We start from the raw sequence: 24,216 nt of genomic DNA on the forward strand, positions 1-24,216 counted from the left end.
CATCGGCTTAAAAAGGCCAGGGTGCCCCCTTCCCCCTTTGGTTTTTACTTTTCATGCCTGGATAAACACTGTTGACTTTGAACTTGGCAAGTAGAATTCTGCATTTCTGTGGTGCTGATTATTGCTATTTTTGCATTTAGAAGAGTTTTCAAGTGTTTTTCATAGTGCACAATCGGGTGCTGAGTCATCTGACCTTAACCTGTCCAGCTCTTTGATGTGCTTTTGTTAAAAACATGGACAAAGGGAAACTGCTGTAGTACTCCAAGGTCCTGTTAAAGCAAAAAAAGTGTAGCAAGTTATTGTATAGACCTGACAATCTGGAGAATTTTTGCAAATCTGCAATTGTGAAACCTAGGGTTTCTGTCATCTTTTTAAAACATATTAAAAAAATTGGGAGATAACTCATTGACCCGAGTGTCAACAGTTAATTTGCTTACAACGTATTGCAGTAGTAGCAATAAGGGCTCAACAGCAAGGAAACATACATCTCCTGCTGCAAACAAAAGTATAACCTGATCTTATCGAGATATGCATAGTTCAAACTTCATTGACTCACAATCGGGCTTCCTAAGTGCATCGAAATACAGAAATGTTGCCCAGAATTTGTCTGATTGTGCATTTGTTCCAACCTATGTGAAACAACTTGTTGATAAAGTAGAGTTTTTAAGTGCTGAAATAGTAGAACTAAAACAAATGGTTAATGCAGTAGTAGGTACTATCAAAGATCAGTAAACCTGAAGTCAATTTTGTGCCAATTGATAAGGTTGACTTGCATTTGCAAGATGTTACTGATAAAACACACTTGTCCAATCCGACAGACCAAATTAAAAGATACCTGGCCTGGGCCTAGAAATAAATTACAAAGAACGAAGTATGGTGAGATACCGAATTATCCTTTGGAAGCCAGTATGAATATTGCCCAGGGAAGGTCTATGGGGAACATGCATGCTCCGGTTTCCCTTACGAACCATCTTCGATCGGAGAGGGAGTTGCCTGTATGGTCAATGTCCCAAAGCTTCTTTTTTTTAAAAAAACCTTTATTATATCTTTCAGCAAAAATTACAGAAGTAGCCCTACAACCACAGGGGCCGGTCACCTCATGTAGGCAATACGTATCAGAAGTTCCAATAACACAGCTCTTCAGCCGGCAACCCTGAGGTCCGGCAGCGGTAAAGGATATACGGCGCATTGAAAATAGTACAGATCGAAGGATAGTCATAAGGTTTAATTTTCAATCACCCCCGGGAGGCTTACGGTGTCTCTGGGTGTCGGATACAGGGCCGCAGCAACCGAAGAGTCACGTGGCAGCGTCTGCGGTGTAGACAGGATACTAAATCGCCGTTAAAAACAAGTAAAGTGTGTCTCCGTCCGGGAGACCTGACGAAGCCCAAAGTCCACAGCCGATGTTGTTCAACTCCAGCCCGGATGGGTTGGGAATCGAGGCCCCGGCTTCCACACTGAATTAGGCCAAGAATGAAACACGGCGTATCTTCGTCATCCGATGAGTTAAAAAGTTCGGGATTGCACCTTCAGAGTCAGTAACGCCTCATGTACAAGGGAGTCCGGTGTGAAAACAGGACAACTTTCAGGATATAAGAGCTGCTGGCGGAGGTCGGCGGAGCTGGGAGCTTATGCGGCCATCTTGCTTGCTAGCGTAGCTCCTCCGTCCCAAAGCTTCTTAGTGGGAAATATGAGAATGCAGCATTATTGATAAATAAAGCAATTTTTTGCTCGGACATATGGGCAAATGCTACTTCTTAATTCGGTCTGACTTTGTAATGGCCAAACGCAACCCATCCCTCATAGAATATTGTATCCCCACTATCCCAGACCTGTGTCGTCGGGGGATCTGAACTAATCTGTCAATCTATCCATAAAAGTCACTTTCCCAGACACGGTCAGGATTTCCCTGCTAGTGGGGATACAACTTTCATATCAGCCACATATTGTAATGAGATTCTTGCCCCAGAAGGTAAACATACATTGGGGACAGGATGTTAACGGGGGTATATTACAGCTGACGGCTCAAACCCACTAGAGGCTGGCACTCAAAGAACACGTTTTGAATGATAAGGCCAATATTCGGATTGTGTCATGAAATTTAGCAGGCTTGATGTCCAAAATGTATGATCCAGATTGGCAGGAATTTAGTGACTAGGCCGATAAATGCCTCTTCCAGGAAACTTGGCTTCTGTCTCCGACACACCGATCAGATTTTGACAGTTTTATCTTTCGACTCCTCTCATGAGGGAGTAGGCCATACTTCGGGAGGATTCGTTATTTGGGTAAATGTTGTCCCTTGCCTGTACGATTAAACAATTCTTTTTTGATTCGAGAGATATCACAGGCTCATAATCATTTACTGCGGGAGGGGAAATATTAAACTTTTCAATGTCTATCATCGTCCCATTTAGAAACATTGCACGTCAGAGACTCTACAAATACTTGAAGTTGTTTTGGAGTCCAATATTGATAGCTGCCTGTTAATCCTAGTCGGAAATTTTAATACTACATTTGAACACTTTGATCTAACATTCCCGTCGAATTGGAAAGGGAATACGCGCCGAAATTTAACTTTTTCTCGAAGTCGATCCGGAGCGATTCGATCCTCATCCGAACCCGATGGCGGAAAAAAACAATCTAAGGATGGAGCCGATGTCCATGCGCACTATCACCCAAAGGAGGAGTCACCAGCCTTGTGACTACAAAGGACTTCTCCAAGAGAAAAACAAGTGCAATCATCCGAGCCCAACACCAGACGGCGATCTATTCATAAATGTACCACTCTGCAGCCCTCTATGCCAAGAACAGATGCATACTGGTAAGTAGCATATTCCTTATCAACATTGTTTAGCATAACACGAGAAGATGCGCTTACTTGCTTTGGACATCCAAATGATTAAAAACGGGTCTGTTATGGCGATACAAGCTATCCGCATTAATGCTGAACTATGGGTTAAGGGCATGTAATGGTTGGACTGGTTCCGATAGTAAAGAGTGCCAGCTTACAATAAAACAGACTGTAGGAGCAGAATAGATTACATCATTGTCTTTCCTAGTCTGTGGCAGGCTGTGGAAGATATGTGGGGTATTGACCCCATGGCTGTTGACCACAACGCCCTCCACATGTTATTAAAAGGTTTATTTAATTGCATAAGGAGCTCTCCCAGCTACATTACTGATGATAGGTTAACTGTGAAAAGCAATATGAGGTCTATATCCTAGGACTCACTAGTCGCTCATCAAGGCATCTCCTCTCCCATTTATGTGGAGGTTGCAGACCTAGTGAAAGACTGGAATAGTCATACAGGTTTAAAGTAATTTTGACTCATAATACGTTATTTGCTTCACTTCAGGCCTACTTTCCCAAGGATTATAAACAAGGTAGGTGGATTAATCAGAAAACTCGCTAGTTCATAAGTATTTGTAGAATGGCAAGAAGTGTCCTTATAACAGCAATTAAAGAAGGCAAGAGGGAGGAAATTAAAGAAGCAAGGACACGTTACAGGACCACTTTGGCTCAAGCTAGAAAACAGTGGGAAACAAATAATTAGTTGTACCTCATGGAAGCTGTAAAATCTAAGGACAGTTGAACATTTCGGTATACTGTCGCCAAGTGACGTAGCCAAAGACAAGCTGCCTTAGATTGCCACATCTTACCCTAGTTATGGATGAAAAACTCTGGTGATCTATACTCTTAGAAACCTATGGCCTCCCTACAAAAATCATTTAGGTTTATTAGTTTGAACAAAAGGCTTGAGTTCACTTTGCAAGATACTCTGAAACAATAGAATTGATCAAATGTAGTAAAGCGCCAGGCCCTGATAAACGTTTTGGGGATCTTTCCTCTCTGAACCTAAGGTTTGATGCCCATACACAAGTGAAATCTCAAATGCAATAGCTTAGGGCTGATATTCCTGATAGTTGGAGGGGTGCAATAATTGTCCCTATGTTTAAAAAGGAGAACATGGAGGAACCCACTAACTATTGTCCTATTAGTCTAATTGACAATGTGCAAAAAATATTTTGTAGACCACTGCTCACCAAGCTTCATGACTGGATGTTGGGAAATACTATCCGTACCCATTTACAGGAAGGGTTTAGGGAGAAAGTGAACACTGCAGACCAGATTTTCCGCTTTCCCCTTATTAAGTGGAAAACATTTGCAATAGAACAGGGGAATTTGTTTATCGATATAAAGGCAGTATTTGAAAAAGTCCCCAGACCTAAATTATGGGCAGTATTAAAGGAAATGGGTGTCCCATGTAACACCCTGGACACTCTTAAACTCCTTAATAAGACTTATGCCCAGATCAGATGGAAGAAGAATGAGGTTTTAACTGATCATATCCCAACTGATAAAGGTGTAGGCAGTGGTGTATGGCACCAGTTCTTTTCTTGCTTTATAATAATGGTGTTATTGATTATCTTAGTGCCTTAAATAATTTCCCTTAACATGGCTGGTCCAAGAGTTCCTGCTCTTATTTGTTGATGATGCTTTGCTAATATCCAAAAACATCTTCAATGCCTTCCAGACCAACTCGTGGGTTTTTGTGATGCTCGAGGTCTTTGAACTAAACTCCCAGAAAACTAAGTACGTGGGCTTTAATCTGTATAAAATGTAGCAGCCTTTACTGACTGTGGGCAAGAGAGCAATAGAAAGAGTAATGCATTTTGATTATCTAGGGGTGAAATTCACTAAGTCTTTGTCCTGGTCTTCAGAAATCTCTAAAAGCCAGTTAGCACTCCAATATTCTGCGTCAACTGTATTAATGCACTTTAAATTGACAAGTACTAGATTATTATCGCCATTACTGGAGGTGTACAGAGACAAGGCTATAGAGGCAGCAACTTATGGTGATGACGTGTGCGGATTTAGCAGTGTAGTTGGTCTTTCTCGTGCTGAACATACATTTTTAAAAGCTTAGTTACATTTTCCTCAGATTACCTTTACATTATCACTTCATCTAGATATGGTTATTATTACAGATGTAATTAGGCTTAGACCACTTTTATACTGGTGTAGAATTTGGTATACAGACGAATTAGTCCCATATATAGCGTGCTTAAAAGAGCTTATAGCTATTGATCAGGATTATATAACACCCTCGCTTAAGTGTGTGAAAAATTGGTTGATAGCCTTGGAACTCCCTCCATGAGCTGTGGGTTGCACCCACCACGATCAATAGATGTGCATGCAGTTTTTTAAAGAAACTGGACTGGTTAAATATAAAGGAGTCCGGGTATCAATCTGTGAGAGCTGGAAGTATTGCTGACCACTTTTTGCATATTAAATATGCTCCAAAGTTTGAACAATTTGTCGATGAAATACCCTTTTGTTAGCCAAACACTTATATGTAACGTTTAGATCTGCAATCCTACCATTAAGAGGTTTTAAAAGTTATTGGTGAACTACCAGCTCTTCATTGCTACTAGACTGCTGTCTGTGGTATCCATCACATAAGAAAACAGTCACACTATCTTTTTGTTGTTGTTGTCGTTACCCATTATACATGGCTTAATGGAAAAGGTGGATTTTACCGGTTTGCCGTTTGTAACGAGTTGTACAGCATAAAGAGGCCTTGCTGTTACTGAGATCTGACACAAAAAGTGCAGTAGTTTAGTCTGGCTCGCTTTTTAAAAACAATTTAGTATCTATGAAGCAACATTTTAATATGATGTAATGAATTGTTGGATATGCACTAATATTTTTATATGTTTATGTATCATTGGAAACTGTAACAAAGTGTTGATAGACAGTACATTTGTAATGTCTGATACTGCAACTGCTGTTGTTGCTCATTCTACTAATAAAGATCTATTTTTTTTATATATATATGTATTTTATTTATCTTTTTTTACACTGAATTTTGATGATGTGTGTGTTTTATGGGGAAATACCCTAAAATAAACATTGAATGAAAATAATGATGGAGAGGGATGCAGCCCCAGATTTTATTTCAAGCGTTCCATCTATCACTTTTTGTATACTATAGTGGGACGGGTGTGCCCAGACATGGGTCTGGTGCTCACTGTGTCACTGGACTTAAGCCATACCTAACTAGGGTGAAACCGGTCCTAGGTTGCTTGTATTCTGGTTCCGGGATGACCTAGCCTGTCAGTTCTGGCTGGGATCTTCCCATTAGAGAAAGATCAAAACTGATTAGCATATTGCTGGATACAAACTGAGGTGGCATGGTGTGCAGAGATTCAATGGACTGGAACGCAGCCCCAAGTAATTACCAGTGGCTGAGATTAATTCAATTGTTCCATTCATCAATTTTGTATATACTTTATTTTTTAAATTATAAAAAGCAAGCACAACCAAGCATTTTTGCTTGTCTGTAGAAAAAAATGTATGATAGGTGCTTGTACTCAAGATTCTGCATCTTTTTCAATCCTTCCACACACCAGACTGCTTCCGTAAAAGCTTCCAATAGTCTTATGTGCCAGTAGGAGGCACCATTGGCAGTAGTTGCGATCCAGTTCCACCTCTTGCTATCATGACACAGAGACGTGTATTAGCACACCCCTCAGCACAGTTGTCAGCTGCTTTTTTCTGAGCCTTTTGATGCAGATCCGGAGCTCTGTTCCTATGAAGAAAAGTGTTTGAAATCAAACAGAAAATCAACGTTTTCTGAAAAGTAAGGAGGATTGTCGCCAACATGTTTTAATCCTTGTCCTATGTGTAGTAAAACAATGTCTCTCCAAGCCCCACACCACTTTTGCCTGGGGCCTAAGCACACTCAGACATCCTGTGATAAATGCTCTGTTATTCCTGCCAAGCAATCAAGGGGTGGAGTGAGGGGGCAAGTTGTACGTGTCAGTGGCCCATAAAAAAAAACAGAGCCGTTACGGCTCCAGGTAACCATCCTAAGGTAGGTCAAAGTCACACAACAAGGATTTTAGAAAAAAGCTTAAGAAATACAAGCGTGACTTTGCTTCGCCCAGATGTTTCTGTTCCCAAGCCAGGTCTGGTAGTCTGCCTCCAGCCAATCCTACACCGAACTTGGAGCATATTCTTTGGAGGACTGGAATGGGTTCAAAAATAAAAACGACACCAAGTTGCAGCCTTTATGCTGCAGATTTTCAGTACGCCCCCATAGGCATACCTATAAAAGTCAAGCTACACCCTACTGACAAGGCTCAAAAGGCTGAAACTGATCTATGAGTGCTTGTGGTGTATGAGTTCTTTTCTGGAGCAGTCCCACAGGAAGTTTGAGATGGGCTGCTCTTATGAGGATGAGGGTCAATGTTGATTCGCATCCGGCGACAGTGGCATGGTGGGTGAAAAACAATGAACTGGTAGATGCCTCTGAGCGAACGCCAGTGGCTGAGATTAATTCAAGCATTTCATCCATCCATCATCATGTTTGTTGCACTTCTACATGCAACGTCTGTGCCGCTGCCCCCTTTTGGAGCTGGTCCAGTCTACCTTGCTTTGGTGATGAACCCCTTGTGTCCTCTCTTTCATGGAGTGTGATAGTCACCCATATGAAAGCCAAATGTGGCTCCTTGTCAGATACGTCTGACTGTGAGGATGACAAGAAGGTGAATAATCGCCTGGATCCTCAGTATACTGATTCAGGTCTTTTATTTGCGGAACTCTGGGGACCTGGACACCTCGCCCTGCAATCACATCACAACCCCTCCTAAAGAGGAGAGTTATTCCTTTGCCATTGTCATATACAGGGCTGCAGAAGTTTCTGGATTTACCACTTTATTTGGAAGAGATTAAAACCTACTTTTTAAAATTTGGGGGGGATGCATTTTTATTTTTATTTGAAGTAAACCATGACACAACATATTACATTAATATATCCCTCACCCTCTGTGCTCTACCTCAAGAACAGCATAGGACGATGCATAGGATAACCACGGTGGCCATCAAAGGAGAGACAGCGAGAGCACAGGCACACGCCTGGCACATTACAGGTTTGGAGCCCTCCAAACAACGCTGTCCCTGTCTATCACCGTACCCTTACACACACATTCCTCGTCTGGTAACCAGTCCATGTATCACCCCTGCAGCATTCATGCACAATCCATAATTGTTCTTTACGGGGCCTAGCATCAGGCAGCTCATGCTGCTCAGCAAGCATCACCGCCCAAGCCTGTAAATCATCTGCTAACTTATTGTCTCTCTGAGAGTTACTCATGTGTCTTTTTGCCACCACCCACTCATCCATATCTCTCACCCAGTCATCCACCAATGGCATGCTAGGGGATATCCAATGGATAGCCACACTACACTTAGCAAGGACAAGCCCCTACAATAGGCATCTTCTACTAAGGTTTTTTTCTGTTGTACCAAATCATCCCCAGCAAGCAGTGCTTGATTTCTCTGGGGACTATGTTGAACAAGGGGAGTGCAGTTCCTAGAGAGGGGATGGAAGACGAAGGGGATAAGACAAATCTTTTGTCATGTTGCCCTCACACACCCTGAAAGGTAACATGCTTCATCATTGGGCCTTGCTCCTCGTTGGGCCGGCGCTGCAATGCTTGACAGGCTCACTGTTTCCAAGGCTCTTTGTCGGAGATCTTTTTTGAAAAAGCCGTAGAGTGCGTGCGGGTGTGGGGACAGTGGGAGGTTGTGTGCACATGAGGGGTGATCTAAAATAGGTCAGGGTCAGTCCTATTCTCAATAAATGTAATGGTTCGGGTAGATCCTGCCTAAATAAAAATGAAGTGGACGCCCTGTGAGAATGTGATGTTCCTAGCGGTCAGTCTCTAAGGTATGGTCGACATGTTTTGTGCCTAGTTGTTCCAAAGGAATCGGGTGGCACTTCCTCAGGACCTATGTGAAATGTGGTGCACAACTAAAGACAGGCTCTAAGACTTTTGAAGGTAGCCTGGTGTGGGGCCCTAGCAGTCCTGTACTGGGCGTATTGGAGACTCGTTGTACAGGAGCTACGGCCCAACGGGGGTGTTAGGGAGCACGATGTTGCTCCACTCAGAAGGGTGGCGGCAACTTGCTTCTAAGAATGTAAAAGGGGCACAGATATAAGGGAAAAACGGGTGGCACAGAGGCCAGAAGGGTACAAAAAAAACGAGTGGAACAGAGGGCAGAGGGGCACATTAAACGAGTGGAACAGAAGGCAAAAGGGGCACAAAAACGAGTGAAAAACGAGTGGCACAGAGGGCAGAAGGGCACAAAAAACGGATGGAACAGAAGGTTAAAGGGGTACAGAAACGAGGGAAAAACGGGTGGCACAGAGGGCACAAAAAGACGAATGGCACGGAGAGCAGAAGGGCACAAAAAACGAGTGGAACAGAGGGCAGAAGGGCACAAAAAACGAGTGGACCAAAAGGCAAAAGAGGCACAAATACAAGGGAAAAACGAGTGGCGCAAAAGGGCACAAAAAACAAGTGGAACAGAAGGCAAAAGGGGCACAAAAACGAGGGAAAAACGAGTGGCACATAGGGCAGAAGGGCACAAAAATCGATTTGAACAGAGGGCAGAAGGGCACAAAAAACGAGTGGAACAGAAGGCAAATGGGGCACAAAAACGAGGGAAAAAAGAGTTTTACAGAAGGCAGACGGGCACAAAAACGAAGGGAAAACGAGTGGCACAGAAGGCAAAAAGGGCACAGAAATACAGGAAAAACAAGTGGTACAGAGGCAAAATACAGACATACAGGGGCAGCTAAGAACAGAAGGCAGAACGGGCAGAGAGGCACGGGGGCAGCCAGGGGAACAGAAGGGAAAACCGGGCAGAGACATGGGGCAGCGAGGGGTACAGAAGGAAAGACCGGGCAGAGAGAGCACTGGGACAGCGAGGGGAACAGAGGGAAGAAAAAGGGGCACAGACCACGTAAAGGCAGCGGGGGAAGACAGACAACAGCAGTCACAGACACAACAATGAAAATACAGGCAATACAATAAAAGCAATAAAGCGGAGGATGAACAAACCTACCTACGGCCTACCACTGGCCACCAGGGATGAGGCGCAGGTGGTAGCCTGCGGGTGGTGGAGGGCCTCGAACTTCCTCAGCAGTGGCAGCTGGGGCAGGGAGACAATCAATCAATCAAACAATCCTCGAATTTATATAGCGCACTACTTACCCAGAGGGTCTCAAGGCGCTGGGGGGGGGGGGGGGGGCTGTTACTGCTCGAACAGCCAGGTCTTGAGTTGCTTCCTGAAGGCGAGGTGGTCCTGGGTCAGGCGAAGGTGGGTGGGGAGGGAGTTCCAAGTCTTGGCGGCGAGGTAGGAGAAGGACCGTCCCCCTGTGGTGGTTCTACGGATGCGGGGGACGGCGGCGAGGGCGTGGCTGGTCGAGCGAAGCTGGCGTTTGGGAGCGTAGAAGTTGAGGCGGCTGTTGAGGTATCCTGGGCCTTGGCTGTGTAGGGCTTTGTGTGCGTGGGTGAGGAGACGGAAGGTGATTCTTTTGTTGACCGGGAGCCAGTGCAGATCTCTCAGGTGTCCGGAGATGTGGCTGCGACGGGGGATGTCCAGGATGAGTCGTGCTGAGGCGTTCTGGATCCGCTGGAGTCTCTTCTGGAGTTTGGCGGTGGGTCCGGCGTAGAGGGTGTTGCCGTAGTCCAGACGGCTGGTGACGAGGGCCTGGGTGACCGTCTTCCTGGTCTCGGTGGGGATCCACCGGAAGATGTTGCGTAGCATGCGCAGGATGTTGCGTAGCATGCGCAGGATGTTGAAGCACGACGAGGAGACGGCGTTGACTTGTCTGGTCATGGAGAGGGAGGAGTCCAGGATGAAGCCCAGGTTTCGTGCGTGGTCTGTTGGTTTGGGTGCGCTGCCTAAGGCGGGGGGCCACCAGGAGTCGTCCCAGGCGGAGGGTGAGGATCCCACTATGAGGACTTCCGTCTTGTCCGAGTTCAGTTTCAGGCGGCTGTTCTTCATCCATTTGGCTACCTCTTTCATCCCTTCGTGAAGGTTGGCTCTGGCGGTGGCGGGGTCGTTGGTAAGGGAGAGGATCAGCTGGGTGTCGTCGGCGTAGGAGATGATGTTGAGGTTGTGCTGGTGTGCGATGTCTGCGAGTGGGCTCATGTAGATGTTGAAGAGGGTTGGGCTGAGCGAGGAACCCTGAGGGACGCCGCAGATGACTTCGGTGGCTTCAGATCTGAACGGGGGGAGGCGGACTCTCTGTGTCCTCCCGGCGAGGAAGGAGGTGATCCACTCCAGTGCCTTCTCCTGGACTCCGACGTTGCTGAGGCGTTGTACTAGGGTACGATGGCAGACAGTGTCGAAGGCCGCGGAGAGGTCTAGGAGGATGAGGGCCGCTGTTTCTCCGTTGTCGGGCAGCGCTCGGATGTCATTGGTGACTGCGATCAGGGCGGCCTCGGTGCTGTGGTTGGCCCGGAAGCCAGACTGCGAGGGGTCGAGGGATCCGCTCGTCTCGAGGAAGGCGGCCAGCTGCTTGTTGACGGTCTTCTCGATGACTTTTGCAGGAAACGGGAGCAGCGAGATGGGGCGGTAGTTCTTGAGGTCGGTGGGGTCAGCCGATGGTTTCTTGAGTAGAGCGCTGAGTTCGGCGTGTTTCCAGCTCTCCGGGAAGGTAGCGGTAACGAAGGAGGTGTTGATGATGTCCCGCAGGTGGGATGCGATGACAGCGTCGGCCTTGTTGAAAACGTGGTGAGGGCAGGGGTCGGTCGGAGATCCGGAGTGGATGGAGTTCATTGTGCGGACGGTGTCTTCGGTGCTGATCGGAGTCCAGGCGCGGAGGGTGGTGGTGGGGGGCGGTGGTTCGGTCGTGGCGTTCGTCGGTTGGGTGCTGAAGCTGTTGTGTATGTCCGTGATCTTGTTGTGGAAGAAGGAGGCGAGGGAGTTGCAGAGGTCTTGCGAAGGGGTGATGTCGTTGTTTCCAGCGTTGGGGTTGGAGAGCTCTTTGACGATGTTGAAGAGTTCTTTGCTGTTGTGTGCGTTGTTGTCCAGTCGTTCCTTGAATGCAGTTTTCTTGGTGGCGCGGATGAGTTGGTGGTGTTTTCGGGTGGCGAGCTTGAGGGCAGTCATGTTGTCCGGAGTTGGGACTCTGCGCCAGGTTCTCTCGAGGGCTCGGCAGTTCTTCTTGGAGCTCTTGAGGTCGTCGGTGAACCATGGGGCTTTCTTGCTGCCGGGTCTGCTAGGCGGGGTCCTCAGGGGGCGAGCTCGTCTGCGCAGTCGCTGATCCACTTCGTGAGGTTGGTGGCCGCCTGGCTAGGGTTCGTTGTGCTGGTGGGAGGGTTCATGCTCAGGGAGGACGCAAGCTGGTCGGCTGTGATCTTGTTCCAGTTCCTGCGTGCAACCTGTTGCTGGTGGTGGTGGATCGTGGTCCTTGCGAAGCTGAAGTGGACGCAGCTGTGGTCCGTCCAGTGGAGTCCGGTGGCGTGGCTGAAGGCGATGTCCTTGCTGGATGCGAAGACGGGGTCGAGTGTGTGTCCGGCGTGGTGGGTGGGGGTTGTCACCAGTTGCTTGAGTCCCAGGTTGGCGAGGTTGTCCAGCAGGGCAGTGCTGTGCGGAGGGGGAGCGACCTACCTGGTGGGGTCAAGGGTCGCTCTCCAGGCAATGGTCTAATTGAAAGGTTCAACAAGACCATGAAAGACATAATCCTGGAATTACCTGAGAAGCTCAGGAGGAGATGGAATGTTTTTCTCCCATGCCTGCTTTTCGCCTAACGGGTGGTCCCCCAGAAAAAAGATCGCTTTAGTACCTTTGAGATGCTTAGGGGCCACCCTGTAAGAGGTCCACTAAGCTTGGTTTGAGATGGTGGGAAGAAACCCCTCAAGGTACCAGAGCAGGACATGGTGGATTATGTGCTTAGCCTTCACTCCAGGATGGCTGAGTACATTATAAAAGCTAATAAGAACGTGTTGGCTAGCCAGAGGGTATGACCAGAAGTCCTCCATAGTGTACCAGCTTGGACAATTGGTGTGGGTCTTGAAGCCTGTGGCACCCTGAGCACTGCAGGACAAGTAGATTGGACCATCTTAAAGTAGAAAGTGGAAGTCACCTACTTGGTAGACTTGGCTAACCCAGGAACCCTCACAGGCTCTTCCATGTGTAATAGGCTCAAGTATCACTGCAACAGGGCAGACATCACCATGCTGAGGGTGAATGATGGAAGAGACTTCGTATGCTCCAAAGCCCAAGATGGAAATGTGGAAGGAGTAGATGTCTCATCCACCCTTACAGAACAACAAATGGCCTTCCATCAGTTATTGAGGCAGTTTGTTGGAATGTTCTCTCTGACCCCAGGTCTGACAATATGGTGTACTTATCATGTGGACACTGGGACAGCTTGTCTGTCACGAGCAAAATATACAGGTTATCTGACCAGGTGCAAGGTCAGCATCAAGGCTGAGGTTGCCAAGATCTTGGAATTGGGAGTGACTGACCCCTCCAGTAGTACTGGTTCCCAAGTCCAATCTCAAAGGAAGGAAGCCTGAGATGAGGTTCTTTGTGCACTACAGATTCCTCAGTGCAGTCACTAAGACCGATGCCCACTCCATACCAAGAGCTGATGACCTCATTGATAGGTTGGGGAAGCACAATATCCGAGTACCGTTTGGCGTGACATCAAGTTATTGGCAGATAGCCCTCACACCAGGAGCTGGTTTTTCCACACCTGAAGGCCACACTCAATTTAAAGTGAAGCCCTTTGTTTTGAAAAAACACCAGGCACCTTCCAGAGGTTGGTGAATCTATTAATTTTAGATCTGGAGAATTTCAGTACAGCTTACCTTGATGATATGGCTTTATTTTGTTCCACCTAGGAGGATCACCTGGACAACCTCAAAGAATCGCTTCAAGCCCTGCTGCAGGCAGGTCTGACTCTCAAGGCCAGTAAGAGGCAGATAGAGCAAGGCTCTGTTATGTACCTGGGCCACCAAGTTGGTGTATGCCATATACAGCGTCCTCAACCCAATATCCAGACTACTGAGGCTTAAACCCAAGTCAACGCCTTTCTTGGGCTGACTGGATACTTCAGGAGATTTGTGAAGGGTTATTGTACCATAGTGGCACCACTAACTGAACTTACTTCTAAGACACAAACCAGAAAAGGCTTTCAATACCCTCAAGAAATCTCCTGTCCTGAAGACACCTGACTTCAGAAAGGAATTTGTTGTTCATACAGATGCAGCTGAACATAAAAAATGAGGCTGTGTTGTCATAGATAAGTGATTTTGAGGTTTCCTCATTGTAGGAAAGTGCCCCTTTTTGCATGGTTACCCTCTAACTTTTTGCCAGATACTTGATGCCAACTTGACTGAGTGTGTGCTGGGATTCTGCTAATCTTGCCCCAGCACCTGTGTTCTTTCCTAAAACAGTGCCTTTGTACCCGCAATTGGCACATCTCTGGGGACACATTTAAGTCCTTTGTAAAAGGTACCCCTGGTACCAAGGGCCTTTGACCAAAGAGAGCTTTGGAGGCCTGCATCATTTATTATGCCACCCTCAGAGACCCCTCACCTTAAAATCCCCACCCTGTCAATTCAGACTGGGTGTTTTGGTGCAGAATACATTAGAGTCGACATGGCCCACATCACTGTGTGCCATGCCCACCAACACTGCCTGAGGCATGGGTAAGTCACTTCTCTAGCAGGCCTTATAGCCCTAAAGGCAGGGTGCACCATACACTGCTCCTGGGCATCAGTATGATTACATATATTCCTCATTTCATTTTACTTGCAGACCCCCTGAAGAAGCGCGCCTTTGTGCGAAATGCATTGGGGATTTAAAACAATGTGGATGTTAATTGACATACCGTCTATGGAGAACTAACTATGGAATATACGTGTTTGATTTTGTCATATGAATTGAATATGATGACAACATTTTGAAATTGTTGAAGAAATTGTTAACTCTTATGGAGTAAAGAATTAATTCTACTTTGGATGACTTGTGTTTACTGTTACATAGCACAGATTGTGCCCAAGAGTACCCCGGGTTATTCTTACTCGCTGTAAGATTTTCCAGACCACATCCCTGTGTGCCATGCCCAGCAACACTGCCTGTGGCATTGGTAAGTCACTTCTCTAGCAGGCCTTAGAGCCCTAAAGGCAGGGTGCACCATACTCTGGTGAGGGCATAGCTGTAAGAGCAATATGCCCCTACAGCGTATGTGCCATTCACAGACATTGTAAGTGCAATTAAGCCATTTTGAATGCATGGGCTGGGAGTTTGTTAAAACAAACTCCACAGCTTCATGATAGTTTTACTGAAGTCTGGGAAGGTTGGTAGCACATTAAACCCACACTGATGCCAGTGTGTGATTGAATGAAAAATGCAGTCAGAGGGCATCTAAGAGATGCCCCCCGAAAACAGTCATATCTGGTGTGGTTTCTGACTGGCTCCCAGTCATTTGCCACCACCAGACAGGTTTCTGAACTCCTGGGTAGAGAGTCTCTACTCGCTGGGTCTGGAAACAAAGCACATCTTGGGCAGAGGTGTCATGATTCCTCTCCCAGGATGAGCAGTGCCCTCCAAGTGGGAGTGTCTAATGCCTACTACCTTTGTTACCTGCCTCCAGTCTTTTGATTATATCAGCAACTGGCTCCCACTGGTTCTGACCCCCGTTTTGCGCACGAGAACTGGGGGTAAAACCTAACCAGGAACCACAATGTGCCCACCTTTGCCAATCCCAAACATCAAATGGGGAGGCAAAGCGAAGGCCACCTCTCAGTCCCGCCATCTGGAGGGGCCCCTCCAATCAGAAAAAGGCCTATGCCCCCCTTCCACTAGAGGGTGGCATACTAGGGGGTGTAGACTCCCCGGAGAAAGGACCCATTGATCCCAACCTGCACACCCCAGTACGCCCCTGAACCTTGCCCCTTCAGATTTTAACCCAGTTTGTCCTGCAGCCGGCAGCCTCCAAGAACCCCGAGGACCTGTCCTGCCTTACTAAGGAACTCTGATCTCCTGTGGACACCGCATTTGTCCAATACCACCCTAAGCCAGGACTCCAGAACCAGCTGGATCCGTGAGTCTTCACCCCTCGGCCCGAGTGGCCCAACACCCTAGCGAGCCCCCTCTGGAGATCCTAACCAGTGTTCCAGCATTGGGCAACCTCCACCGACCTTCTCCTTGATGCCTGCAGCCTCATACTGAAGTGTCCCCCCCACCGGAACCAGAGACAAGAACCTGACATGAAAGGACACCACTGTACCCGCTGCTCTCGAGACCTGACGTGCCCAACGGACTGTGTCCAGCAACTCGACATCTTCATCCTCCTGTTGTTGTTTCCCTTCATCCAGTCTGCTGGCTTCAGCCGGCAGTCCTTCTCCGTGACCACCGTCCTCCATTGAAAATCATTGGGCTCCCAACACCTCCTGAGTACCCTGCACCCGGCCGCTCATGTGCCGCTGGCGGTGTGGACTTGGTGCCAGCCTGGACCCCCGTTGCCCTTACTTTAACCTTAAGAGCTTGGCTCTCAAGACCGAGTGGCCTGCCCGTGAGCAGCCCACAACTGAGGTGCCCGCTAGCCCTGTTGGCTAACATTGGCACCCAGCACTCTGCACCCAGCCGCCCTTGTGACACTGATGGTGTCTTTTGAGTGCCAACCTGAATCTAGGGGAACCTTGGTTCTACCCTCCAAAACTCCAACTCTGAAACCGTTTACTTATCTGCAAACTTAACATTTCGTTTTTCACCATTGTACTGAATGGTGGGTTTTCTCTGAAAATTATTCTTAAGTGTTGTACTGTTTTGTACTGCAGCAAAAAGTAACTTAGTGCCTTCACAAATGTTAAATTTTTTTCCTAATGTCCTTTGTTGGTTGAACTGTTAGGAGTGTGTTTCATGCTGAACTAGGAAAGTATTCTCGAAGTAATCCAAAAGTAATTTCAAGTGCTTTTGAACTGTTTACAAATCATTTTCTCAACTGCAAAAGTAATCTGAATGTTCCTACAAATCCAGTGGTCACTGTATTCTAAAAAGTAACATAGTATGAAGAGTTCAATTTACCTGCTACTAAGTAAATCCTTGTTCTAGAAATAAAACAACAAAATAGCTTTCTATGCAAAACAATGGTCTTATTTGAGTCTTTGACTGTGTGATATCATGTCTTGCCTGAGTGTGTACAACAAATGCTTAACACTACCCTCCGATAAGCGGATGTATGATGTTACAACGCATGCTTTTACCACGCATGCCTTTACAACGTGGTTTTTACAACGCATGCCTTTACAACGCATAGTGCTTTGGGGCACTGGATAGTGAATAGTTTAATTTACAATTCCAACTCCAGTCCCCGTGGATAGTAGGGAAGGTGTTGGATAGTAAATTAAATCTATTCCCTATCCTAGAGCGCCCCCCAGCGCAATGCGTTGTAATGGTTTGCGTTGTAAAAGTTGCGTCGTAAAGGCACTGCGTGGTAAAAGTTGTGTTGTAAAGGATGTTTCCCCTGATAGCCCGCCTGCTCAACCACACTTCCACAAAACAAGCAAGGTATTATGTACTTTAGCCTCTGCTATACCTCTGGGGATCTCTTGGACTCTGGGCACACCATACCTTACTTTGATATAGTATATACAGAGCCAGCTTCCCACTCTTATTTAAGTTATTCCCAAAGTAAGGAGTCCGCATTAACAAACTTGTGTCACTGAAGCCTATCAAAGGATATATCCGAAATGGGGCCAGATTCTGTACCAAAATGCCCTGTGCTTAATTGCTCTATCGTTGTAAACACAATCCTCAAAAATCTAAATTTTTCTCAAATATTCTTGAGCTTTTAGCTGATAACTTAACCATCTTTCAGAAAGCTTAAAGGTTGATAGAAACACTAGCCACGAGCATTTGTGGGAAGTATTCATACCCCTGTTATTGCTGCTCTTATTGCTTGAAAGCTCATAGTTCAAAGATGTCTATGTATTGATTTGCATAGGCAGATCAGTGTGCACAGCTCACACTGTGGGTTAATGCACCCTGCTGCATTGTAGTTTTTCCTCTATTTGTCTTTGCATTACTGCGATTTTGCAGGTGGCTTGAATGTTTACAATAGCTTACTGGATTTCCTCATGCCTCTTCTTTAACTTCTCTGCCATCTTCATCCTACACCAGTGTAGTGATTCTCCCACATTAAATGACTGTGCCACTAGACCCCAACTGTAATACAAATTTACTTTGTTTTGATATTTGCAATAAATTAACAGCTGATGGTTTCCCATTGTAAACTCGACACAACCATAATCTGAAATGTATTTCTGCTCAAAAATAAATGAAATTGACAGGGAGATAAGTCATGGCAGCTGGCATGCTGAATTAGAACATAAATCAACGTTCTAGATTTAACTCCAGATCAATGTAGGATTAGAGAGACTACTTGACCAAAATCCTTTATTGGAATAGACTTTAGGAGTGCGACTATCCCCACTGCAAAATATAACCATTGACTATCTCCAGTCTTGGTATGAGTGTACTATTTATATTCACAATTCAGATTTTATCTTATAAGATGTGTTTTGATTTTTACAGGGATGCCCATTTGATTCCAGATCACACAATCCGGGCACTTGGGCACATCGCTGTGGCATTAAGGGACACCCCAAAAGTGATGGAGCCTATACTTCAGATCCTGCAACAGAAGTTCTGCCAGCCCCCGTCGCCTCTGGACGTCCTCATCATTGACCAGCTGGGCTGCATGGTCATCACTGGAAATGTAAGTGAGAAAGAGAAGGTTGTAAGCAGATCAGGCCATGCAAGTGCACTAGGTGCAAATGTTTAAAGAGGCACAGAACAATTCTAGAGTGCCCGAGGGGCAAATTAATCTTATAATCCGTTATGTGCAAAGAAGTCTGTCCAACTCCCCTGAAACAGGAGCATGGATACATAGAGACAAGATGACCCCTGTAGAACGAGGAGCAATACTCTTAAGGTAAAGTACAGGAGCCATCATACTATTATCAAAGAGCAATTAAATGTAGCTCAAAGTGCATGGAAAGCCGGAAACCCATTGCTCTACCCACACAGCAAAGTGTAAGAACTGAAAGGCAGCAGAGACCTTATCAAAATGAATAAAGAGGCAAGTTTCTGGGTCCACTAGGTAAGCAGGAAACATGAAGGCTGAGCATTTCAGAGCCAGACGCATGTCCAAAATGTTAATGTTAACGTTTTTAAAGCGCCCATATACCATTCAGCGTCTTGTCGCTAGTGTCTATCATGGTAAACAGTACTAAGGCATTCAAGAAAAATTAAACAGGGGAACCAAAGAGCTACGTTTTTGTCCTTTTCTAAATTTATGCAAATTAGGCTGAGCTCTGAGATGGATGGGCATAGAATTCCACCATACAGAGGTGGAATAAGAGAAATTCCCTCCTTCCCTTACGTGCTTTTTTGATTTTGGGGATAATCACCTGCATGGCTGTGTTTGATCTCACCTCGGCCTTAATTCTACTCAACCTGAGTGCTGCCTTTGATACCTTATCCCACGGCCTCTTGATTCAGAGGCTAGATGAATGCAGTGTTGGCGGCCTGGCCCTAAGATGGCTTTCTTGTATAGCCGCACTTTTCAAGTTATCCAGAGACCATTCACCTCTGAGACGCTCTTTCACATCTGAGACGCTGCCCTCTAGCAGAGCTCATTGAAAAGTATAATGCCAAAGTAGTATTATACGCTGACGACACGCAATTGATTGTGACTCTCAACACTCCAGTTCAAATTCTGCCTGGTGGAACTGGCCTCTTGGATGACCGAGAGCTGCTTAAAGTTCAATGCCAATAAAACTAACATCATGATAGTTGGCAAGGTCCCATCCATACTGTCAATAGCGGGGTGGCTGGACTCCCTGACTCCTTTGGCTGGATCCCTGTACCTAAGCTGAAAGTTAAACATTTGGGAGTTTGGTTTGATCCTAATCTTTCTTTCGAACTCCATATCAGCTATGTTAAGAAAGACACCGGACCTCCACCCTATTGAATAACGTAAAACGATGGTTCATGCGCTGGTTACATCCCAGTTAGACTACTGCAATGTGCTCTACCTGGGAGCTACGAAGGGAAGCCTAAAAAACTTCCATAGAGTGCAAAATGCTGTGGCCAGCCTGCTCCTTAATCTTCCTAGAAGGGCTTCTGCTACAGCGGCTTTAACCACCCTCCACTGGCTTTCACTGGAAAAGAAAAATCCTCTTCAAGGCGCTTTGATTTTGCCATAGGATTTTTGCTTTGAAAGGTCCCAAATACTTACACCCCCTGATATACCCCCTAAATACCTAAAAGAAAAATTTGTCCCATACACCCCCGGACGTGCGCTACGTTCAAGCAACCATCAGCTGCTACAGGTCCCAAAGATAAGAAGAGCCAGACAAGGCGGTCGAGCCCTCTCTTACAAAGGACCTATCCTTTGGAACTCCCTACCCACTGAACTGAAACAGATCAGCAATCTTGAACCCTTCAGGAAAAAACTCAAAACTTACCTCTTTACCCTGCCATAAATCTAGTCAACCTCCCCCTCACAGCTCCAATCGTATAGTAAACTGTCCAGTGTAAGCAACAGCGCAGAGATATCCCTTCGGGAATTGACTCAGGCGCTCTATAAGCAAATAAATAAATAAATAAATAAATATAGCCCAATTTCCTGCGACGGTACTTAAGATCCTCTTACGCCAATCTTCTGCAAGTTCCCAAGATCCTTAAGGCCATATTGGGGTAATGCTCCTTGTTATTTCTTGCGGCCTGGATTTGGAATTTGCTTCTGTCACCATTAAGAACCAAGTACTGCCTGGGCATTTCCATGTGGTCCCACTCCAGGACGTCATCCCTTTTTTGCAGCAAGCTGACTTCTTGACTGCCCTTGATCTGAAAGATGCCTGTTTCCACATTTCCATCCACCTGGCACACCGATGCTACCTACGGTTTGTGGTAAGTTCTGCCTTTCGGGGTAACAACCACCCTCAGAGTTTTCACAAGGTGCCCTATGGTGGTCGCCGCTTATCTTCAAAGGAACGATGTCCACGTCTTTTTTTTTATCCTGATGACTGGCTGATCAAGAGCACAAACCAGCCCGAGTGCTTGGCTCACTCCCAGGCCCCTATTGACCTGCTTCACAGTCTAAGGATCACAATCAATACTACATAATCTCACCTTAAGCCTCTTCAAATGTAACCCATTTGGTGGCTGTCCTCAATGCTGTGGTGGGGGGCGCCTTCCCCAGTCCTGCATTGGTTCAAGCGTTTCACAGGTTGCTCCTTCTCATTCTGCCCGATCGCCAGGTAACAGTCGGGACAGTCCTCCATCTCCTCGGCTTGATGGCCTCTTGCATTGCCATAGTCCCCGCATCTGGCTCCACATGCGCCTGCTACTGGAATGCCTTGCAAAAGAGCAATGGTAACAAGAGGAGGGTCACTGGGAGTATCTAGTATTAATCTGGGGCCATACTCCTTGCTCTCCGCAGTGGTGGAACGCCAACAATCAGTTCTGTTACTTATGCAACCCTGCCCGGGTTTGGTGGGGGGGGGGGCACACTTGCAAGACCTTACTCTCCACGATCTATGGATAGCCCATAAGTGGAGTCTCCATATGAACAACCTCAAGCTGTCAGCCATCGATATAGCTCTCAAAGCTTTCCTTTGTCACATTTGCAATCTGTTAGTCCTTATTTGCACTGGTAACATGACCACCATGTATCACCTGCAGAAACAGTGGAGTACCTTCAGGGAATGGACAACAACTTTGCAGACGTACTCAGTAGGATGCAGCAACAAGTTCACAAATGGGATCTCCACCCCCAGTCCTGCTCCCTTTACTTCTGTGTTCTTATGCCTATGGGGGTTCCCCTGCTTAGATCTTTTCACCACTGCCGAAAAAGTCAAATCCCCAAACTTCTCCTCCAGGCACCCATATCCGCACTTGTGAGGCAATGCTTTGTGGATGAACTGGTCGGGGATATTTGCTTACGCTTACCCGCCAATCTCACTACCTCCGTATATGAATAGAAAGCCATTACAAACCTCCCTCAGCCTGGTGGCTCCCACGTGGGCCAGACAACTATAGTTCACAACTCTTCTTGAGTTGTCTGTAGTCCCGCACGAGAATCTCCCCCGCCGGCCAGACATCCTCACTCACCATCAAGCACAGGCAGCTCAGCCTTGCAATTTGGCTCCTGAGGTCCTAGATTTGGGCTACCTCAAGTTGCTTCTTGAATGTATGTCCATTCTCAAGGAGGCTCTCCGCCCAACTACTAGGTCCTGCTATGCAGCAAAGTGGAAAATAATTGTTCACCACTGACTACGGAAACACATTGACCCACTGAATCCAGAAGTGTAGGATATTGTTTGGTACCTTTTCCACTCGCAATACCAGGATTAACTTACACATCAATTTGCTTTTGTTTGGCTCCAGTTGAAGCATACCTACAGAATAGGGAACACACTTTATTTTTCAGAGTGGCCATTATTAAAGCTTTTGTGGAAGGAATAGGGCAGCATGGTAGACCTTTTCTTAGTGAAGTGCTGAACTCTTATTGGCTCTGCAAAAATTACATTTAAAAAACAACAGGTACGCCACAATGAAGAATTGAGAGAGAGAAGCAACGACTGTTAAGCAGCTACTCAGAAGGAATAGGGAGAGCAAACAATGATGGGGGAGAAGGAAAACTACCTCAATCCCAGCGCTAGCAGCTGCAGATCACTAATTAAAAAGAAGCAATCAATACTCCACGGAAGGGAGAAACAAGGGAAGAGAAAGTAAGCAGCCATGCAGTGACCAATCAGGAGCCAGCAAATAGTGATAATGATGCCAATAAATGGTAGTAAATGGGCAGGCTCCAAGCCCCTTTTTATTAGGTCTTTCCTCCACAGTGCATGCAATGTCTCTTCGAGACAATGTGGATTTAGAATATGGGCTTTAAGCACTGCCCCCTTTTTAGGTCGAAGCCTGAATTGCAGGGCATGGCCCTGCTGCAGGCAAAGACTTATTGTGAACAGGAGAATTTCAGTACTGCGTGAAAACACGCCCCCTTTTTCCATTGGCAGGCCTCTGGAAACGGAGGACTGCCATTGGAAAAAGCTCCTGTTTAGCAGGTTTGTCTGCTCTTGATTCCGCCTCTCGAGGACTCCATGACCTGCCTTCCGGGTAGCACGACAATATTTTCAGAAATATTGCCTTGGCAACCATGAGGCAGGGCAGGGAGTCCTGGAGGGGTGGGATTCAGTATCCGTTTCCGCCCCTTTTATTTTATTTTTTTGTTTTGTTTGTGCCGTCATTCCAGCACGTTCCTGGGCGGTGGAAGAGGTAGGGTAGAAACTGTGCTTGTTTTTCCATGTGCACTGTGTGACTCAGTCCGAATGTTGGGAAGCGTCAGATAACAGACGCGGGGTATTGTTTGTGCTGATAATGTGAGTGATTAAGATGGTGTGAGTCAGCCCCTCGCCCGCTCTCCTGGGCTTCCTCGGGGTGAGTGGAGGGGAATGCCCGCTGTCTGCAGATCTGCAGTCTGTGTTTTTCATCAGTTTGATCCGTGCGTACTTGCCAGTCTGGTCTCACTGCAGACTCCAGTTTATCGAGCAGCCCTCTCTATCTGCGCGCCTTAGCTGCGTGCTGCCCGCGTCTGCAGTCGCTTCACCTGTGCCTGGTTTATCCTTGATTTCTACTCCACCAGGAGTGAATGCATACCTGCATTATTACCAACAACATTCATACACCTGGTCTTTTCTTCATTCTTCATTTATTTTCCCGATTCATCACAGTATCACATATTTCAGTAACCCATAACTCATTTTTCTTCTTGTCCACTCGTGTTAGTACATATGTACATCTGCTTGCATGATCCTAGAACATATAGTACGGGTAAAACACAGTGTTTCAGTGAAGGACACATTGGGTTCTTGTAAATCCTTTCGCTCTCATTGGCGGCACATACACTACATTACCCACAAGCATTCAATCAGGAGCACATTAGCAGCGTTCGCAAACTCTTTAAATTTTAGTATGGTATCCTTCCGCGCTTACTCAATACGGCACGTCAGTTCTTTTGAGTCGGTTACATCGGCAAGTTAATATTCACACGACAGAAGAGGTATGTTTAACAAATAATGGGCAAATGGGCTCAAGCACGTTATAATGATGAGTCTAAGTATTTACAGGCACCACTTGTTATCGTCCATAGGAGCGAACACACCGTCTTATGTTATAAGAATTATTTGCACAGACAACAGCGACATACAGGTATAATTACCAAGGCAAGGTACGTTAAAAGAAGATGCGGTGGGCATTTTAATGTCATTCAGTTAAAAGAGACAATATATGATTGTACATAATTGCATTTACTATAGATGGTAACACGACAA

General features: G+C 46.3%; 1 protein-coding gene across 2 annotated transcripts in view; it reads left to right on the forward strand.

Annotated features, from left to right (window-relative positions):
• Window positions 1-24,216, forward strand: part of PI4KA (phosphatidylinositol 4-kinase alpha) — a 614,454-nt gene that overhangs the window by 225,730 nt on the left and 364,508 nt on the right. For both annotated transcript variants that reach the window (XM_086942716.1, XM_086942717.1), the window contains exon 16: window positions 18,410-18,593. In XM_086942716.1, the coding sequence (XP_086798842.1) occupies window positions 18,410-18,593 (184 nt within the window). The remainder of the gene's footprint in view (window positions 1-18,409; window positions 18,594-24,216) is intronic.

This window comes from Lissotriton vulgaris, chromosome 11 (assembly GCF_964263255.1).
Source record: "Lissotriton vulgaris chromosome 11, aLisVul1.2, whole genome shotgun sequence".
Lineage (NCBI taxonomy): Eukaryota > Metazoa > Chordata > Amphibia > Caudata > Salamandridae > Lissotriton > Lissotriton vulgaris.